The sequence below is a fragment of the Anser cygnoides genome, chromosome 1 (genome assembly GCF_040182565.1).
Source record: "Anser cygnoides isolate HZ-2024a breed goose chromosome 1, Taihu_goose_T2T_genome, whole genome shotgun sequence".
NCBI lineage: Eukaryota > Metazoa > Chordata > Aves > Anseriformes > Anatidae > Anser > Anser cygnoides.
Window position 1 is genome coordinate 129,154,865 of NC_089873.1, and position 16,907 is coordinate 129,171,771.

General features: G+C 45.8%; 1 protein-coding gene, 1 long non-coding RNA gene and 1 other non-coding gene across 9 annotated transcripts in view; 2 read left to right on the forward strand and 1 right to left on the reverse strand.

Annotated features, from left to right (window-relative positions):
• PPEF1 (protein phosphatase with EF-hand domain 1) overlaps positions 1-14,032 on the reverse strand; it is a 36,199-nt gene extending 22,167 nt beyond the window's left edge. The window contains exons 1-4 of one of the 6 annotated variants that reach the window (XM_048066828.2): positions 8,420-8,904; positions 7,415-7,557; positions 3,412-3,598; positions 544-671 (exon numbers count right to left, since the gene is read on the reverse strand). In XM_048066828.2, the coding sequence (XP_047922785.2) occupies positions 544-671; positions 3,412-3,484 (201 nt within the window). In that variant the 5' untranslated portion in view covers positions 3,485-3,598; positions 7,415-7,557; positions 8,420-8,904. Of the gene's footprint in view, positions 1-543; positions 672-3,411; positions 3,599-4,383; positions 4,560-4,580; positions 5,174-7,414; positions 7,558-8,419; positions 8,905-13,772 lie in introns of those variants that run through there. The other 5 variants (XM_013183911.3, XM_013183914.3, XM_013183910.3 and 2 more) reach the window with 5 other exon arrangements.
• LOC106037819 (uncharacterized) lies at positions 5,173-13,779 on the forward strand. Of its 2 annotated transcripts, none has more exons than XR_010826212.1 (6): positions 5,173-5,344; positions 6,689-6,855; positions 7,338-7,465; positions 8,445-8,551; positions 12,474-12,591; positions 13,162-13,779. It is a non-coding gene; the product is annotated as an uncharacterized lncRNA (long non-coding RNA). The 2 variants fall into 2 exon arrangements; XR_001208290.3 differs by having other exon boundaries at positions 5,174-5,344; positions 8,442-8,551.
• Positions 14,033-14,157: 125 nt separating the features above from the next.
• Positions 14,158-14,230, forward strand: TRNAV-UAC (transfer RNA valine (anticodon UAC)). Its single transcript has one exon. It is a non-coding gene; the product is annotated as a tRNA-Val (tRNA).
• Positions 14,231-16,907: the final 2,677 nt, after the last annotated feature.

Genomic DNA, 16,907 nt, shown 5'->3' on the forward strand with positions numbered 1-16,907 from the left:
CATCAATGTTGCTGATTTTTTGGGGTGTAATTCATCTTGCCCATCATCCAGAATATTTGCCTAGTCTTCCTTTACAGTCAATAGAAACAAACAGCCACTATTCACCCAACTCACTTTAGACTGATGCGAGGTTGAACACAAAGCCTTAGAAGCTCCTAATACCCAGTACTGACCCTGAAAGGAAGCCTGGGCTGATGTGCTGAGATATTGATATCTCTGTTTCTCTGTTGCACATGTCTTGCCTTGCTGACTCATTTCAGATCACCCACAGCGCAACGACATGCAGTCCCTGGCTAACAGAGCCATCCTACAGGAACTTCTAACCTAGATGTGGTTGTATGGGCAGAATGGTGTCCTGCTGCTTATGTAGTTTTATATACATACACACACACACACACGACTTAACTAGTTCATGTGTGAGGCAGGGAAGTGGTTTTACTATTCAGGACACAGCTTTGTAGGGAGAAACAGTCTCGTATCCATTTTGTTTGTGCTCTGGGAATAACACAGCTGCTTGTACAGGAAGAACTGAAGATTACAAACCTGTGCTTGATCTTGCTCATCAGCATATTCGATTGACTGAAAGATAGTCAGAGAATAGCGGCGACTGATCTCTAGCCGGGCCCTTGTAGAGCGGTACCATTTCTGGATGAGAACAGCAGCTTTAATTGCTGTCGAAAGAGAAGGCAATGGATCAGTGCAATCGTCAATGAAAACATGCATTACCTTTGCAGAACTTTGCAGACAGATGACAAATTCAGTCCATTGTGCACAGTCAGCATTAAGATGGAGGTCTGTAAAAATAAGACTGAAAAAATGTTTTTTTATAATGAATACATGATGCATCGATTGTTTCTGTCTTGAGGGACAGATCCCAAACTGGCTGACTTGCTCAAGTCTATATTATTAGAAACCTTCCCCATTTCTTTGTCCTGAAGATAGTACGCATCTAAGAAGTCTGCCATGTTCAGCTGATGGGCAGTATGTGGGTTTAGAGAAGGTGAGGAAAGAAAGAAGATCAATTTTGCCTACTAAAGAAATGTATTTCTTTACCAAGCTGCAGTAAAAAGCTTCAGACTTTGCAAGCTGTAACATGACCTTCGTGTAATGACAAAGTTTGTAAGAACCTCACTTAATAGAAAGTTTTTGCCTGCCCAGCTATATCAGCAAGCCAGCAAAATAAAAAACTTGGGATAAAATGTTTACAAACAGTATTGTGCACATATATTGATGTACAAAGTATCGTTTACAAACAGCCTTTGCCTCCAGCCCTGCAGCTTATACCTCTTTTCAAGGAGCTTCAGGGCTACTCACCCTTAACAGCTCAGCATAAGACACACACACAAAAAGTCTTTATGTTTCTGATCTTGGGGGAACAAGTCAAAGCAGCTGCAGGACGATGCTATCGAAGGAACAAGGACCAAAGGAATACATTGATCTGAGCTCCTGATGCTGGCAGGAACCACTGCTCATTTCTGAGCAGACATGATCAGGAGAAACAGGGGAAGAAAACCAAGATGTTCTCCAGAACTCCAGGGTTTGATACAACCATCGCTGCACAGCACTGCAACTTCGTGAAAGAGAAAGAAGAGGAAACTAAAAACAACACTTACATCCTAACACTAATACGCTGGTATTTTACTAAAATTGCTAAAATGAACAGCTGATACTAAAACCAAACCAAAGCAATGAATAATAGCCAACAATCCAGAGTAGTGCTTTTTTTTTTTTTCCCCCCCTGCAAAACAGCAAAGAAAAGCTCTGCACTAGAGGAACAACAGTTTACACTTGTCAATTATTTCAGCTGATCGCACATACCAGGGATGATAAGACTAGGATGAGTGGCACCCTCTGAATGGGAATGATTCTTTTTCTTAAACTGACAGCTATACAAGTGAAGAATAACCTCTGTGGAGATGTGACTCTATTAATATGTATAACACTATAGAATTTTTAAAATAAAAATCTTTACAGGTGCCATAATAGCATGTTGTTTGCTTATTTTACCATTAACAACTATGTGGCACAGTTAAATTGCTAAAGTTTTCTAGTGCAGACAAGGCCGAAATCAGCAAGGACTCCCACCCTACAGACATCTTATCCCTCCTAGAAAAATCCTCCTGATTTCCTCTCATTTTTTAAATTGTACTTACTACAGCATTGTTATTCTCAGGACTAAAACGGAACATGATTTTCACACTAGGCTAAACCGCATCTGCAAAATAAATCACCAGTTGCAGAAGATCTCTACACCACCAAGTATCCATTAAATTTATGTTATTAATGCATTAGAAGGATGTACAGCCTCAGACTGCAGATATAATGATGGTTTTGCATAATTTGACTACTGCTGAAGAGCAAAAGGACTACCACCCAGCAATGGGAGAGGGCAAGTCATTATGAAACAAACACACAGAGTTATAAGCCAGCTTTGTGATAGCAGAGCCTGGCTCCACACCAACATGTAGCGTTGGTTGTAGGCTGAGAAAGGAGTTCAGTTCCTCATGGCCTCTCTGAGTTTTTGCACCCTCAGAAATATTCCCAAGTAACCTGTTTCTGTGGTCTTACAAGGCATGTATGTGCATGGCATGCAAAACCGAAAAGGTAGGACCCCATCCTTCCTTTATGGATGGGTCTAGGACTCCAGCCCAACAGTGCCTTCCTTTTCAACCAGTGCTGTTTGGTGTAATAATCTAAGACAATGCATGGCGCCATGTACCACAGCTCCCAGCAGACCTGTAAATGTTTTAACATCAAACCTTGAAAAAGAATACAAAGGGTCAGAACAAGGGTCTCTGAGACAACCCCGTGCCCCTCTTGCCTGTGCAAAGTCCAGGTGTGCTGCGTTGAAAAGCAGGGGGCCAATACATCAATTTTTAAATTGAATGTTTATTCATGTATTATGGGGACTTCCCACCAACAGCCTCAACGGCTATCAGGAAGAATTTCAGGCCAGACTTACATGGCAGAAGGTCCGTTTGGGGATTCATTGTAGTAGCTCTATTTCATTGCATTCGTTTCATTATCAGGGTCACCCAGCAGCAGGGAAATAGGAGCAGTTTACCCAGGAAGCCCATGTTGTGAAAAGCCACAAAAAGCCCCCCTCAATCCCATACCCTATATGCTTTGTCAGTGCCAGAGTGAGTGAGCATGTGCCTGAAATTTAACTTCTGTTCTGTATCAATCTTTTCCAACCCAATGCATAGATGCTATAGGTGCTCTGCAGTTGCCTCCTGACCTCAGCCAGCATCTGAAAACTATGCACTCCTTTAAATAAAGAATATCTGGGGGGGAAATAATTTTCTCTGAACAAACATTTGACAACAGGACTAGGGGGAAATATTATCATGTAATCCTCTTCCAGTGGTACGGAGAGAACACCTCTGACGTGGAGATGATGGGAGCGCTCACCTTTTTCTGACTTGCTTTCAGCTCTGTCATCTATGGAAGCGTTGCACCCCATGTCTGTGACGATGTGCTCCATTGCCTGGTTTTAACGACCGCTGGTAGGAAGCATGTGTCTCTCGCTGTTAGCGTTACATGCATCGCTCATGTTGGTCCTTCAGCCACGAGGAGGGCTCCTGTGCTCCTCTTGTCACTGCCAAGAGAAGGGGAGGGAAGGAGAGGAAAAAAAAAGGGCTTGACAACACAGAATGTAAAGTACCTACAGCTCATCACTAATGACTTCACAGCACATCCCATAAAAACCGAACTAATAAACCATTTTCTTTTAAACCATTTTTTTTCCCAGACCCGATCACCATCAACTTGCACTCAAGACAGATGAACTCAGAGATGAATACAGTTTGCTCCCAACATGTTAGTTGAAATGTTAATGTGCACCGGTGATTTCTTAGTCCGAAGCATAGTTATTTAAAGCCTCACTACTACAGACAAGTAACTAGACAGGCGTGTTGCTTTTTATTCTTGCGATTTGAAAATTGGAGCTGCGGAATATTAAGGACTGGAAATTACATCTGATGTTACTACAAACAAGCAAAAAAAAAAACAAACATAAAAAAGAACAAATCCCAGCGCTCCTAACACTCTACTGATTTGAAAAGGTACCTTAGCATCCCATTTATCCCTTTATCCCTCAGAGTCCTAATGCTGTTTATCAGTTTGTTTACAGAGAGAAGAAAGTTTTCTCATAGATTCCAGATGAACAGAAATCCCCACCACAGGTTTATACACAATAAAATAACCACCAACCACTTTACAAGGAGAAACAGTGGCATAGCAAATTGCTTCATAATCAGATTTCATTTAAATAAAACATCAAATTTTCTGTTGCATCTCTACAGAAACATTCTAAAAAGACTCCTGATTTCAATAAATAAACTACATTTTGTGATGTCTGCCACCTTCTAAGTCAATATTTACTTCAGGAAAGAAGAACCTTAGGTTTTGGGGTTTATGGACTCTGCTTTTCTTCCCTCTGAAGGAAAACTGAAATCCAAAAAAGTGCTGTTGTATTAACTTTGAGCCAAGCAATGACTTTGACAGCATCAAATACAGCACTGATACTGCCAATGGCTCGACTTTTCTCTCCAGACCATTGCTACTGCCCTGAATACCACCTCCTCACATGCCCCCTTCAGAGAAAGAGGAGTCTTCACTAGACCATCTCACACCAGCCAGTCACAACTTGAGCTGTGATCTGAAGACGAAGACCAAACCAGAGCTTACGATTTCAGCCTTGCTCCAGCAACATCACCTGCGCTCAGGGGCAGGGCAGCGCGTCCTGAGCAACCGGGGAACGTGAGCCCCAAACAGAACCACCAGTGCCCTGCTGACCCAGGCAAGCGAGGCCACCTGAAGGACCATGGCACCCTACTTGCAAACACTTGGGCTTCTCTCCCAGTCGTCCCCACTCTTCCCTCCTCCTACCTCTAAATTCTTTGACTTCCAGCATCATTTTGAGTGAAGGAATAATGAAGAGAGACAGGAACAGAAATTTTACGCTATAGCAGTAAATGAAGCCATGCACTCAAAGCTTGGGGAATCATCATCTTCGGTCCCAAATGTCTGTATCCTAAAGTGGACATAGCCACTGTTCAACCTACTGCCTTGTTTCCTGATGGCTTCTCAGGTGGCTACAGAGCTGTCCTGGCAGCCAGCCCACATCTCCAGACCCCAGCACAGCCTCACCTGTTGAAACCTCCAGCACAGCCTCCACCCGGGCTCAGTGAATTCACTTTCTGCTCTTCTGGTCAGACTAAAGGACCATGAACAATCGGAACAACCCACTGCGGAAAGAGCCAGTGTCTCCTCCAGGCAAAAGCTCCTCTTTGCTCCTAACCAAGCATCTCCAGAGGAAGAAGTCCCCCTTCTTTTCCCTCAGGTACATCAGTTCAAGGTAGCTCCTGCTCTGTGCCAAACCCTGCCTTCCTGGGCAAACACGTATTAAAATACCAGGCAAAGACCACAAAGGCCTTCCATGGGTAAGAAGGTTGAAAAACAAGCGTTTAAAATGTTAGAGTGATATCTATGAAAATATTTACAATGCAATGCAGTGGTGGCTGGTGAACAATCATCTGCCATTACAAAATTCCCCAAAGTGTTTCCAGGTGAAATGGAAAGCTGGGCTTTATCTCAAGGTATCAGAAAAGGCTTCAGTGACAGAAGGTAGCTGGATAAGAATTTGGGCCATAATGCTGTGTTAGCATTCTGGATACTGTATAATTCACCTTTAAGAGAGTCTGTCGTGTTCACTAAAGAGCAGACAATAATTCAGTACCTACAAGCCAGTGATCCATCCCATTTCTAGATATAACTCCAAGAAATTGCTACATTTCCCTCAGTTCAGCAAAAATGCAAATTTGTGATCGGACAGGCAATGAATACATGGCCCATCCACTGAAGCAAAATAAAATGTTGCTCCAACCATGCCTACAGACATGCAGCAGGCTAGGCAGGAGGGGTACGTCCTGCTCTTCTTCGGGGTGGGAGCCACTGAAGGCTGAGCTGCAGCAAGCATTCAGAAACCTGGCTGTCAGATCCTGAGCTGCCAAGAGCCTGATTTACGGAGACGACGAACCGGCAGCATTTGATATGGATGTAATAGGTGCTGCCCCAAATCAATCATGCCTTCAGCTTATCAGTCACGTAAAGACCAGGCTGCCTCAAAAATAATGGAAATCTCGTAAAGATTTATAGCTGACTTTTAATGAAATCAGGCTGCAGGTCCTTTGGGCAGAGAGCTGTCCCTTCAAGCCTAGTGCATCTTTTAAATTTGGATAAGCCACACTACTATAGACAAGTGTGAGCTAGGTCTAGGTCAAGCCTGTGGATATAGAAGGCATATGAATGAGAGGCACTAGGCTTTAACTTCTGACTCTTTATTCCATTTATTTCTTACCTTTGATAAACAAAGAACAAAAGGTTCCTCCTTTTATTTTGATTTGGATGAAACTTCCATAGCTATGCTACATGCCCTGCAAGTTGTTTCCATAGCTATCTCCAGCGACGTGCCTCCTTACCCTACTGTCTCTCATCCATACTTGTTAACAGGCAGTTATCATCTGCTCCCATAACATGCATTACAAGGTACATATGGGTGCAGAGGTGGTGAGATAGGGACAGTTTTCCCCATAAAGATCAGGTGGATGGATGGATGCTTCCAATGCCAGGGGCTTTGTTTTGATGTCTTCTCGCTACGAACGTTTTAATTTTCTGTGACTCACAGGCTTCACTTTGAGATGCTTTCCATTAGAAATGAGAACTGCAGAGTACTGAGAAATATAGAAATGGGTTTATGATGGATTTTCTTCTGTGCATTGCTGAAGGAGTGAAGGAGGAAAGAGCAAAATAACCTAGAAAAGAGAACCCCAGGCACAAAATCACAACCTCCAGGTCAGTACCGTTAGAGGGATAGCTCTTCAGAACTGCTTTACTGCCAGAGTTGGGATTGCCAAGGTGAAGGATCTAGAAATTATTTAGATTCATTAGCTGAAAGACTCACTCTGCAGAAAGTGGGATGAAGCCACCACAGTCAACTAATGCAGTGAAAAAGAACCTGGCTGTGGACCACCAGAGCAGTCATTTTGTAAATCAGCACTGAGTTTGGCCAACCAAGGGGTGACACAGTAAGATCAAACACTGGCAAAACAGTATGTGTTTAGCTCTCTGTTATTTTACATCCATGGGAAAAACTGACATTCCTATTAGGTGAGAGAAAGAAAGGAGAAAGGCTTTTTGTTTCAACATATTTGTTTCAAGCACATAGCAGAAAAAAAATTCTTCAGCCTGCTCAGAGAAGCAAAGCTAAGCTCTCTACAGAGCTGCTGGAATCACTTCTGGCAATGGCTGTTGATAGATCTTAATGTTTGGGCCAGGAATCAATACCGAATGGATGCAGCAACACTGGAAAAACAGCAAAGCCTCACTGAAAGAGAACAGGATGAAGACATACCAGCTCCTTAAGGTGGACTCATATTCCTGAGCCCAAAAACGCACTGCAAAAGTAAGTAAAAGCAAGATCCACAAGGTGTGAACATGCAGAGATTGTTCAAACAATCACTCAGTTCAGGAACTGCATGCAAGTCCAAAGAGAATCTGCAGGAAAATGATGGGAGAAAGTCAGTTCACGTAATCCACAATCAAAAGGGTGATACATTTACACAAAACATTTGCAGGTTTTGTGTAGAAAATAAACAAAGCAAGCAGCCTCATAGTTTTGCACAGAAAGACTGGGGGAGGGGGGGCGTTAAGCAAATACAAGCACAAAAATAGGGCGTAGATCACCTTTAAATATAAAAGAAGCTACCATTTCTCTTTTCAGAAACATTAAATGCCTCTAGATGAAGAATCTTATAGGAAGCAAGGAGAAAACTCAAAATCCCAATGCAAAATTATTTCTATTGACTGGAGGCCCAACAGGAGCATAAAATTCAACAACAGTTGTAGCTTATTATCCTAGAGGAAGTGGGAAATCTGAATGACGACTGTCGGGCAGATAATGAGCAGGAGTTTGACGACATCCCATGACATCCATTCTCCTTACTTCAAAGGGGAAATAGGCTAAAAAGCAAAGCTCCAGAATAAATGTGTTGAAATTTGAGCCAATTTACAAATGAAAGCCATGCTTCAGATGAAATTTATATTGGTTTTAATGAAGTTTAAGTTAAGCATCAGAACAAGGTTCCAGATTATCATCATTTTTTTTTCCCTAAAGGAAAAACTACATGAAATATGGTAGCCTCAGAGCTATTTGATCTCATCAATACTCAGAAGTTCTGGATAACTGATTCAGTCCAGGTCAAACTTCATAGTTTGCAGCACACTGCTTTTTCTCAGGGCAGAATTATAATTAGTACCACACAGCTCTGTCACTCACTGCATAGACATAGGATGTAGGCAATTTGCTCCTTAAAAGTGAGCTAAGAAAAAAGATATATACCTGACGCAAAGAATTTACCTGTTTTTTATTTCTTCTTCAGCAGTACAGAGATTTTTTTCCACGAGTACCCTTAGAAGCTTCCTTTTAAAGACAAAGCCGTCCCTTTTTGGAACCAGAACTGCATAATGAGGGTGCAGCTCAGCAGAACAGGTACTCCGGTTCTCCCAGGGGCTCTGAAGCTGGCAACGCACTGGCTTCCCACCTGTTTATTCAGCTTCACGAGGGGAAATTTCTTGAGCCCTGCTCCTCAGAAGCAGTCAGGGGAAAATGCCATTTTCATCGTCCAGCCCGATGTGAAAGCTGATGGCTGCAGCCCTCCGGCTGCGCTGTTTGTGTGCTGTTGGAGACCTGTTTTGTCACCATGCCTCCCGAATCTCAGGCAGAGACAGGGATGGGCTGAAGTTATTGGCTTCACATCTCAAGTCACATGGCCTCTCTCAAGAGGAATGGCCTTTCCGCCGCGATGAGGCAATGATTTGCATTTTAGCAGATCTAGTACAACACAGGGGAAAAAAAAAAAAAAAAAAAGATGTACCGACTGTCTGGGTATTTGGTTACCTGATGTGACTGGCATGATTATGAAAGCTCCTAAGGAAAGAAATGCTGCCAGCTGAAGCTGCCATGAGGCACTGTGTCCATACATTAGTGATTTGGGTGCTCTCCATGCACACGTTTTCCCCATAAGGTTGTGACTGGGGTTCGGGGGTCTCAGTTCATGACTCAGCTTGTCCGTTCCCTTTGCAGAAAAGGGATGGGATAGGCCGAGAAGTTCGGTGAGCGTGGCTGCCCTGTGCGGTCAGGAAGCCGTGATACTGTGTGATTTGAAATCAAACTCTGATCCCTGGCCAAAGGGCCCACACCTCTGACCTGCCTCCTTGCCTCGCTGAGTGTGGGCTCTCAGTCCCTTCATGGGTGCCCACAAAGGGCAGAGCCACCAAGTCCAAGTGCTGGTGGAAGAATATGCCACTTCTTGCACGAGCAGCACGGGGACACCGCAAATTTGAACACATACACTGCCAAACAACTCAAAAGTATTAGGTATCAGCAGACATATGTATTGTGGTACCACCAGTATACTCCTGGGCGGTACACTCCTCAGCATCAGTTGCCCTAAACGCCACCCTTACCCTCGGTGTTCAGTGACAAGCAGAGCACAGCAGCCACTCCTGTGGGCTTACCACAAGGGTGCTGGGTCCAAAAAGGAACACGGGTTACAATGCACGCGGTGGTGGGAGGAAGCGCCAAAAGGATGGGGATCACAGCGCCCCTTCCTCTGCAGCCTCTCCCTGTGATGGAGTTCCCCGAGGCCAGGTCCTGCTCCCCCAGGGAAATAGGTGGGATGGGGAGCAAAACATTTGTGAGAACAGAGACCATCAGATCAAGATCTTCACTGCTTGCCCCAAAGGCCTAACAATGCTATAACATGAGATTTTCAGGAAATTTTTGCCATCGGTCTGGTGGCAGTTCTGAAGACATCAACTAGCACTGTGAAGGCACCTGGACAGAGGGATGAAATCATCTTGCGGGACAGACAGAGGCGTTCCCTCACTGTGACAGAACGCACACATTTTTTAACATGTAAAAGATATTAAAACTGCCAAACCAGCAAAGTCGAAGGCACCGCGTGAATGCACCGGTTTGATTGACTGAGCTAGTCTTTGAGGTTCTGGAGTCCCAGACACAAGCTTCCACTTTCAAAGCTATTCCTTTTCTGTGAAGTGAGACAGCAAAGAAAATACGTACCAGGCTCCATAATTCTGCATGACCCAGAAGCGCGTTGATGTTTGCTTTTCTGGCAGGATGCACTTGCCTTGATCAGAGTTACAGTAGCTAATCATTTATGTATGATCACGCTGTTCTGCCAAAATGCATGCAAGCAAAAATACATCATAACCTCTTTCCTCTGCACTCTGGGGATACACGTCATTTACAAAACATTTACTGTATCTGATAAATTCATCTATACTGGCATTTAGCAAGATTTCTGCTAACGAGAGGCTATGAGGTTTGTTCCAGTAGCCAAGAAATCCATCAGAAAATGCTTCATCCAAGATGAGTGGGAGAGGAATCAAACCTTTAGCTGTTAGATTCTGTAGGACAAAGTCTCTCCTGCGTGTTTTCTCTTGGTATTCATGGAACTTGCTCGTCCCCTGTCCCAGTGGTCTGATGTGATCGAGCCACCTGATAAAGAGTCAGTCTTGCTGGACTGAGGCACCTCTCCAGTTACGTACGGGGATCACAGTAACGTGCAACTTGAGGAAACACAAACAAATGTGCCTTCCAAATTAGCCTTTCCCGTTCAAGTCCAAGGACAAAGGCTGGAGCTAACAAGACCATCCTCCGTTCTACACGGGGCAAAGGGAACACACCAGTCCCGCCAACACGTCACACACGTGCTGAGCTTTTTTGCTCAGCAGCCACGTATCACGCGCACATTTAAGATGCTGAAGAGGATTTTGGCAAGCATGAACAGCTGCAACAGACAGCAGGCAACAACACGCTGATAATACTTTGTTGAGCAGTCTAGCACAGGAAAAAAATAAAGTAACGTTGCTAGTGCAGAAAGCGGGAGACCCCTTTACAAGCAGTCCTTGAAGTAACTGCATGCGTTCTGTTTTCCAAACGCTTTGGAAATCAACCTCCTGGGCCAGCCTCCATGCACGCAATCCACATGCATAATTCAAGATCTGCTTCAGGCTTCTTTCTCCGAGGCACCCACTACAAAGCGATGCAGCCAGTATGTTTCAAAAAGACTGGAAGAAGAAGATAGTTGGAGTGAACGTGCTCCTTCTGCGCTGTTGTTCCTGTTAAGCTCAGGAAAGTATTTTTATGTGATCCAACAAGGTATTTTAAAGTACTGGCCAGGGGACAAGTCCCTGACTGAGAGATCTGGACACGTGGACGCAAACAGAAGGAAAGAAGGAACAGAAGAGATAAAGGAGAAACAAATATACTGAATAATTTTATCTGGCTTTTCCATATTAACCTGTGTCTTAGTGAGATGACAGAAATCTGTTCTCACAATTCAACCCCAGGAGGTTAATTTGGGTGAACAGGAAAATACATCCCCCTGCAATGTACATTTCTGAGGTGCAAAGATAACAGATATAAGACACCAAAATTATCATCCTTGGCAAAAAGCACACAAAACCAGAAACATGGGCTAAGAAATGCAACTGTAGGGCCTCCAAACTGCTGAAGGGCAACAAACTAGACAGGAACATTATGAAAGAACCAGGATACCCTCTGTAAAAATGAGAACAAAATAATAATAATAATGAACAAACACACACACACAAAAAAACAACACATTTTTTCCCCCAATTGTTAGCTGAAGGCAAATTATTCTGGAAAGCAATGCCCAATGGCATAATTTCAACAACTTTATTCCTCCACAAACTAGTCTCAGCCTCCCCTTGGAGCCTATAGAGATTACAGCTGTCTACACCACTCAGATTTCAATAAAAAAAAATAAAATAAATGGGCATAAATGGGAAAAATAAACGGGCATAAGAATTGCCTAATGAAAGCTGGATCTGCATGTTGCTAGTCTGGTGCACACTGCACAGACAGCGCAAAACCTACGTCCTGAAGCCTCAAGCTTACCAGGCTTTGGGCCCCTCGAGGTTAAGTCAGCCTCTCCAGGTCACGAGGGCCCACGGAGCTGTTGGACTCACACACTAATGACTGCTACGTAAAAGGGTTTTATTTTATGTGTTGCTTGTTTGTTTGTTTTAAGACTGGGGCCTACCAGCCGGTAAGTGCAGCCATCGCATACATGGTAGATGGTCAGAAAAGTCTAGAAATATCATGTTCTTCGCCTCTGTTTTCATGTTACTGCTGTGAAACTGCTTCTAATGACAAAAAAAGGCAAAAAAAAGGCATAATTTTGCAACCATATATAACCTGCTGCTTCAGCAAAACATTAATAATTTCAAGAGTCATGGAAACTATGATATTTAGCTACAAACAATACATTGTTTTGCTTACAGGCACCACATGCTTCTGAAAATTAATGTATTTACCTTGCATATGCCAAATAATAATTTCTCATTGCAATTTTTAACCACAGTCCTGTAAACATGGAAAAGAAGCCTTCATTTGTACCTCTACAAGTCACTCACTCCCTCCGGCACGTGAGGATTTGGTATGGCAAGGACTGCGGTAATTGGAGTGGCGCAAAACCCCAGGTAAAACATAACAGATGTTACGTTTAAGGCAATCACTGAATTCGGTGTGGTGTGACAAATGCCAAGGAAGCCCTGGAATGCATGAATACCTGCCTGACTGGACCCTCAGGGGCCGCTGTGCCGCCCTGCACCCTGACAAAACGCCATCTCCTGCAGCAGGTCTATCAGCAAGCCACAACCCAAGCAACCTTGGACATCCCTGGGTGTGTGGGTGGGTTTAAGCGAATGGCATGAGCAGCTCCAACAGCTCCCCTTTAGCAGAAACAAGCACTTAGGCCTTCTTGTGCTGCATCAACACGTAATATATATATCTTTCCCCTAAAAAAAAAAAATGGTTGCAAAGGAGCGTCATGCACAATCCCCACAGAGTGAGCCGCACAGCAAGGAGTGCTCGCGTGGCACTGCTGCGTTACAGGGGGGAGGAGAGCAGGGGCTGGACAGGGAGGCATGAGGCACTCCTGAGGCAGGGCTGGGGTGCTGGTCCCACCTCAGCCCCTCTGCCTGGTTTGTAAAGAAAAAGCCTCGATGTTCTCCAGCTGGGTTTTTGAGGGCAAACGGCCTCGTTTTCAGGACGCTCGTTAGTATGTACCACGCTGCATCTGAGGGGATAAATCATACTTTGGTGGATCCGTCGGGCACCACGCAACAGCTTCAAGGGCATTACCGCCGCTGACAAACTTCAGATTCTGCCTTCCCTCTCAGTACGCTATTTAAAACGCTGTCTTCTGCAGCAAGAGAATCATCTACACCTTCCTCCCCCACCGAAAAGCGAGCTGAAGCACCCCGCAGCAAGCAGCGGAGCACTTTCCCGTGACTGATTTACAAGGAGTCCACGCAGCCAGGCTCCCCAGGAGCAGCGGGGGTGTTCGTGCATCTCTCACCGAGCTCAGTCCGCCTTTGCCACCGTTTGGCCGACCTGCGGGGCACCGAAATGCACGGTGCCAGCTTGATACGATTTTATGCCCTCTGCTCTCTGCTGATCTGCAAGGAGAGGGCAGCCGAGCAAACCAAAGGAGCAGCGGGATGCACGGGGAGGCCTGCCAGCCTTTTGCCGAGGGGGTGAGATGGCAGCGATGCTGTGACTGCACAGGCTGAAAGCAAAATGTCCCGCAGGCGTGCACGGGAAGGGAGCGCTCTCAGTGCCCAAGGCATGCAGCGTGAGGCAGTGTCAGGCTCGTTACCTGCGTCCCTCGGCCGCACACCCTGGGCTTGCCCACAGGCGAAGAGAAAACCTCACCGGGGGTTCCCTCACGGCGTGAGAGCCATTAAAAGCGATTTACCCCCTTCGCTGCGGCTCTGTAGCTACCTGAAGACCAGAAAACGCGTCGTGATTAAATTGTGTTAATCAAATTTTTAATTAACTGGCAATTAAACACATAAAACTGGAAAAAAAAAATATTAAAAAAACGGCGGCGGGGGCTGCGCCGCACTGCGCCGCGCCGCCCTCCCTCACAAGCCGCCCAACGGCCCCGCCTGTCGCCGCCTGGGCGGGAAGCGGGGGGCGGGGAAGGAGGCGCGCGTGTGCCTCGATGATAGGAGGAGCGCCGGGGGAAGCGTTCACATGGCGGTTCCATAGTGTAGTGGTTATCACGTCTGCTTTACACGCAGAAGGTCCTGGGTTCGAGCCCCAGTGGAACCAGCGGCGTTCACTTTTCTTCCCGTGCCCCACACTCAACATTATCGTTACCTTGACGGCAACGAATGCCGGTTTGTTCTTTTTTGTTCTCTGTGAAAATGTGCAATCGGGTAAGCCGTCTAAAACGACCAAGCCCTGCGTGGGGTGGAGAAGCGGTGCATGGAGAGGGGAGCAGAAAGGCCACTCAATCAGGAGAGCCTGTCCCCGCAGGACACACGGACACTCAGGACACACGTCTCCTCTCAGCAAGAGAAGGGCATGGGCTCATTGAGAGACAGCCCTACACCTGCCGCAGGCCCTGTGCAATAGCACATTTTTGTAAGAGTCCAAACAATTTTAGACAGTGTAGCTGCAGGACTTGCTCCTCACCCCCCCAAAAAAAACCAACAACAACAACAAAACGCAGAGAAAGCCAGCGAGATGTGGCTTCTCCTCGCTGCTGCCCCCTGGGGCACCAAAGCTCCCTCCACCCGTCTGCCTGGCAGGGCAGGAGTTGTAGGTTTTACGTCTGCTGGCTGAGCCTGCCGTAGTGCCCCGGAGCCATTTTGTGGTCCCCGCTGACACCCATGCAGCGGCCTGCCTCCCTGTGCGCGGTTAACTCTCTGCGTGCACTCCCCAGTACTGAGACTGGCGTCGCTTTTAATAACGGGGAGCTGATTAACTCAGAATCATATAATCATTTAGGTTGGAAAAGACCCTTTAGATTACCAAGTCCAACCGTCACCTAACTCTACCAAGTCCACCACTAAACCCTGTTGCTTAGTGCCACGTCCACCTGTCTCTTAAGCACCTCTGGGGACAAGGGCTCCACTACTTCCCTGCGCAGCCCCTTCCAATGCTTGACCACTGTGAGGAAATTCTTCCTCATACCCAGCCTAAACCTCCCCTGGCACAACTCGAGGCCATTTCCTTGTGCCCTATCACTTGTCACCTGAGAAAAGGGACTGACACCCTCCTCGCTGCAACCTCCTTTCTGGTGGTTGTAGAGAGTGATGGGGTCTCCCCTCAGCCTCCTCTTATCCAGACTAAACAGCGCAGTTCCCTCATTTGCTCCTCATACCTTGTTTTCTCACCCTGCGTCACAGCAACTTAACTGCATGCCATCTCATTTTGCACATATAAGCTTTTAGAAAATGGTAACCCCTGGGTGCCTTCTTGGGGCCTGGGGAAAAGATGTCTGTGCAGGAGCAAGAGGATCCCTTTGCTCCAGCACACTGAAGTGAGCAGACCCCAGCTGGAGATGAGACTTCCATGCTAAGTCCTGCTTCAAGGGTAAAACGCCTGTCATGGCAGGGTTGTTTCCAGGTCCAAATATGAGTCAGCCACACCTAGACTTCTCCAATATAGTGTATGCAAGACTTCAGTGAAGGTATGTCCCGTCTAATTGGGGTGGTGATCCCATGATGCTCACCCTGCTAATGACAGTCCCAGTGTCACAGGGGACTGCACCAGATCCTGCTGGCCAGCACCAAGTAACTAGCTGCATCTGTTTTGTTGCATTGAGGAGAAAGGTTTTTTTGTTGTTTTGTTTTGTTTGTTGTTGTTGTTGTTGTTTCTTTTCGTTTGTTTGTTTGTTTTTCTCCAGAAGAGGACTTAAGCTACTATTTTATTTCAAGAGACAGATCTTCAGCGTGTGTAGACCACCATTGCTCCATCCATCAAGGGAATACAGCTCCTGAAGCTTTGACTCAAGCTCCAAAACCATTGGCAGTTTCACTCTCTCAGCACATCTGTATCCTGCTTCTGAGCGATGCCTGTCGTTCACACGTACACGTATAAATTTGTATTTTGTACATTCCCTAACTGTGCTAAGACCCAAGTGCTCCAGTCACACATTAGCACTACGAAATCGTGTGGCGCCTGTGCTTGGATTCCAGACATACGAACTCATGCATGTTGCTCTCATTTCACTGTCTGGCACTCTGACTTTGGGAGGAACACAAAATCACCGTGTGGAGCTGTGCTTCCCTTGCATACAGGCACCTTCATCTCCTGCCTCTCCCCCGAGGACACTGCTGCAGGTGCAGTCCAGTGCCAGGAAGGCTCTGCACCTGCTGGTGCCTTTGGAGAGCTCCTGGAGACACTGCTCTGCTGTGCCCAGAAGCAGATTAATTTCTCATTAAAACAAAGCTTCTAGCAGAAAGTCCAAGTCTGCATTAAGAAGCTGGCATGGGGCTCCTCAAATGGTGTGGAGCTGTGGTTGCATTTGTTAACCAATGGCCTCCAGCCATCCATGCTGTTTAATTTTTAGCAAGCTCCTGGTAAAATTGTGGTGCAGGCCAACTAGCCACTCTCTGGATAGTGTCTCCACCCATCTGGGGAGGGATGCAGTCCAGGAAACATCTCCAGTCACTGAGTCAAACAATCTCTGCTCTGCTTGATTCCCCCTTCTGCCTGGGCTTCACACCATTATGTACCCCTGGAAATGCAAGCTGTACTCACAGCTTTGTGCAATAAAAACATCCTGATGGTGCAGGGTGGTCTTCGTGTTATTTCCAACAGTCTGAGGGAAGAAAGCAGGAAAAAATATCTAAGGGCCATAAAAACATACAAAATCTCTTAGGGTCAACAGGACATAAGCTAGACCTGGAAAAGCTGTGTCGAAAGGGTGGACCTGACTGTTTTACTTAGAAGCGTGGATGTAAAGAGATTGTCCTACTCTGGGCTGTTTGTACCAGGC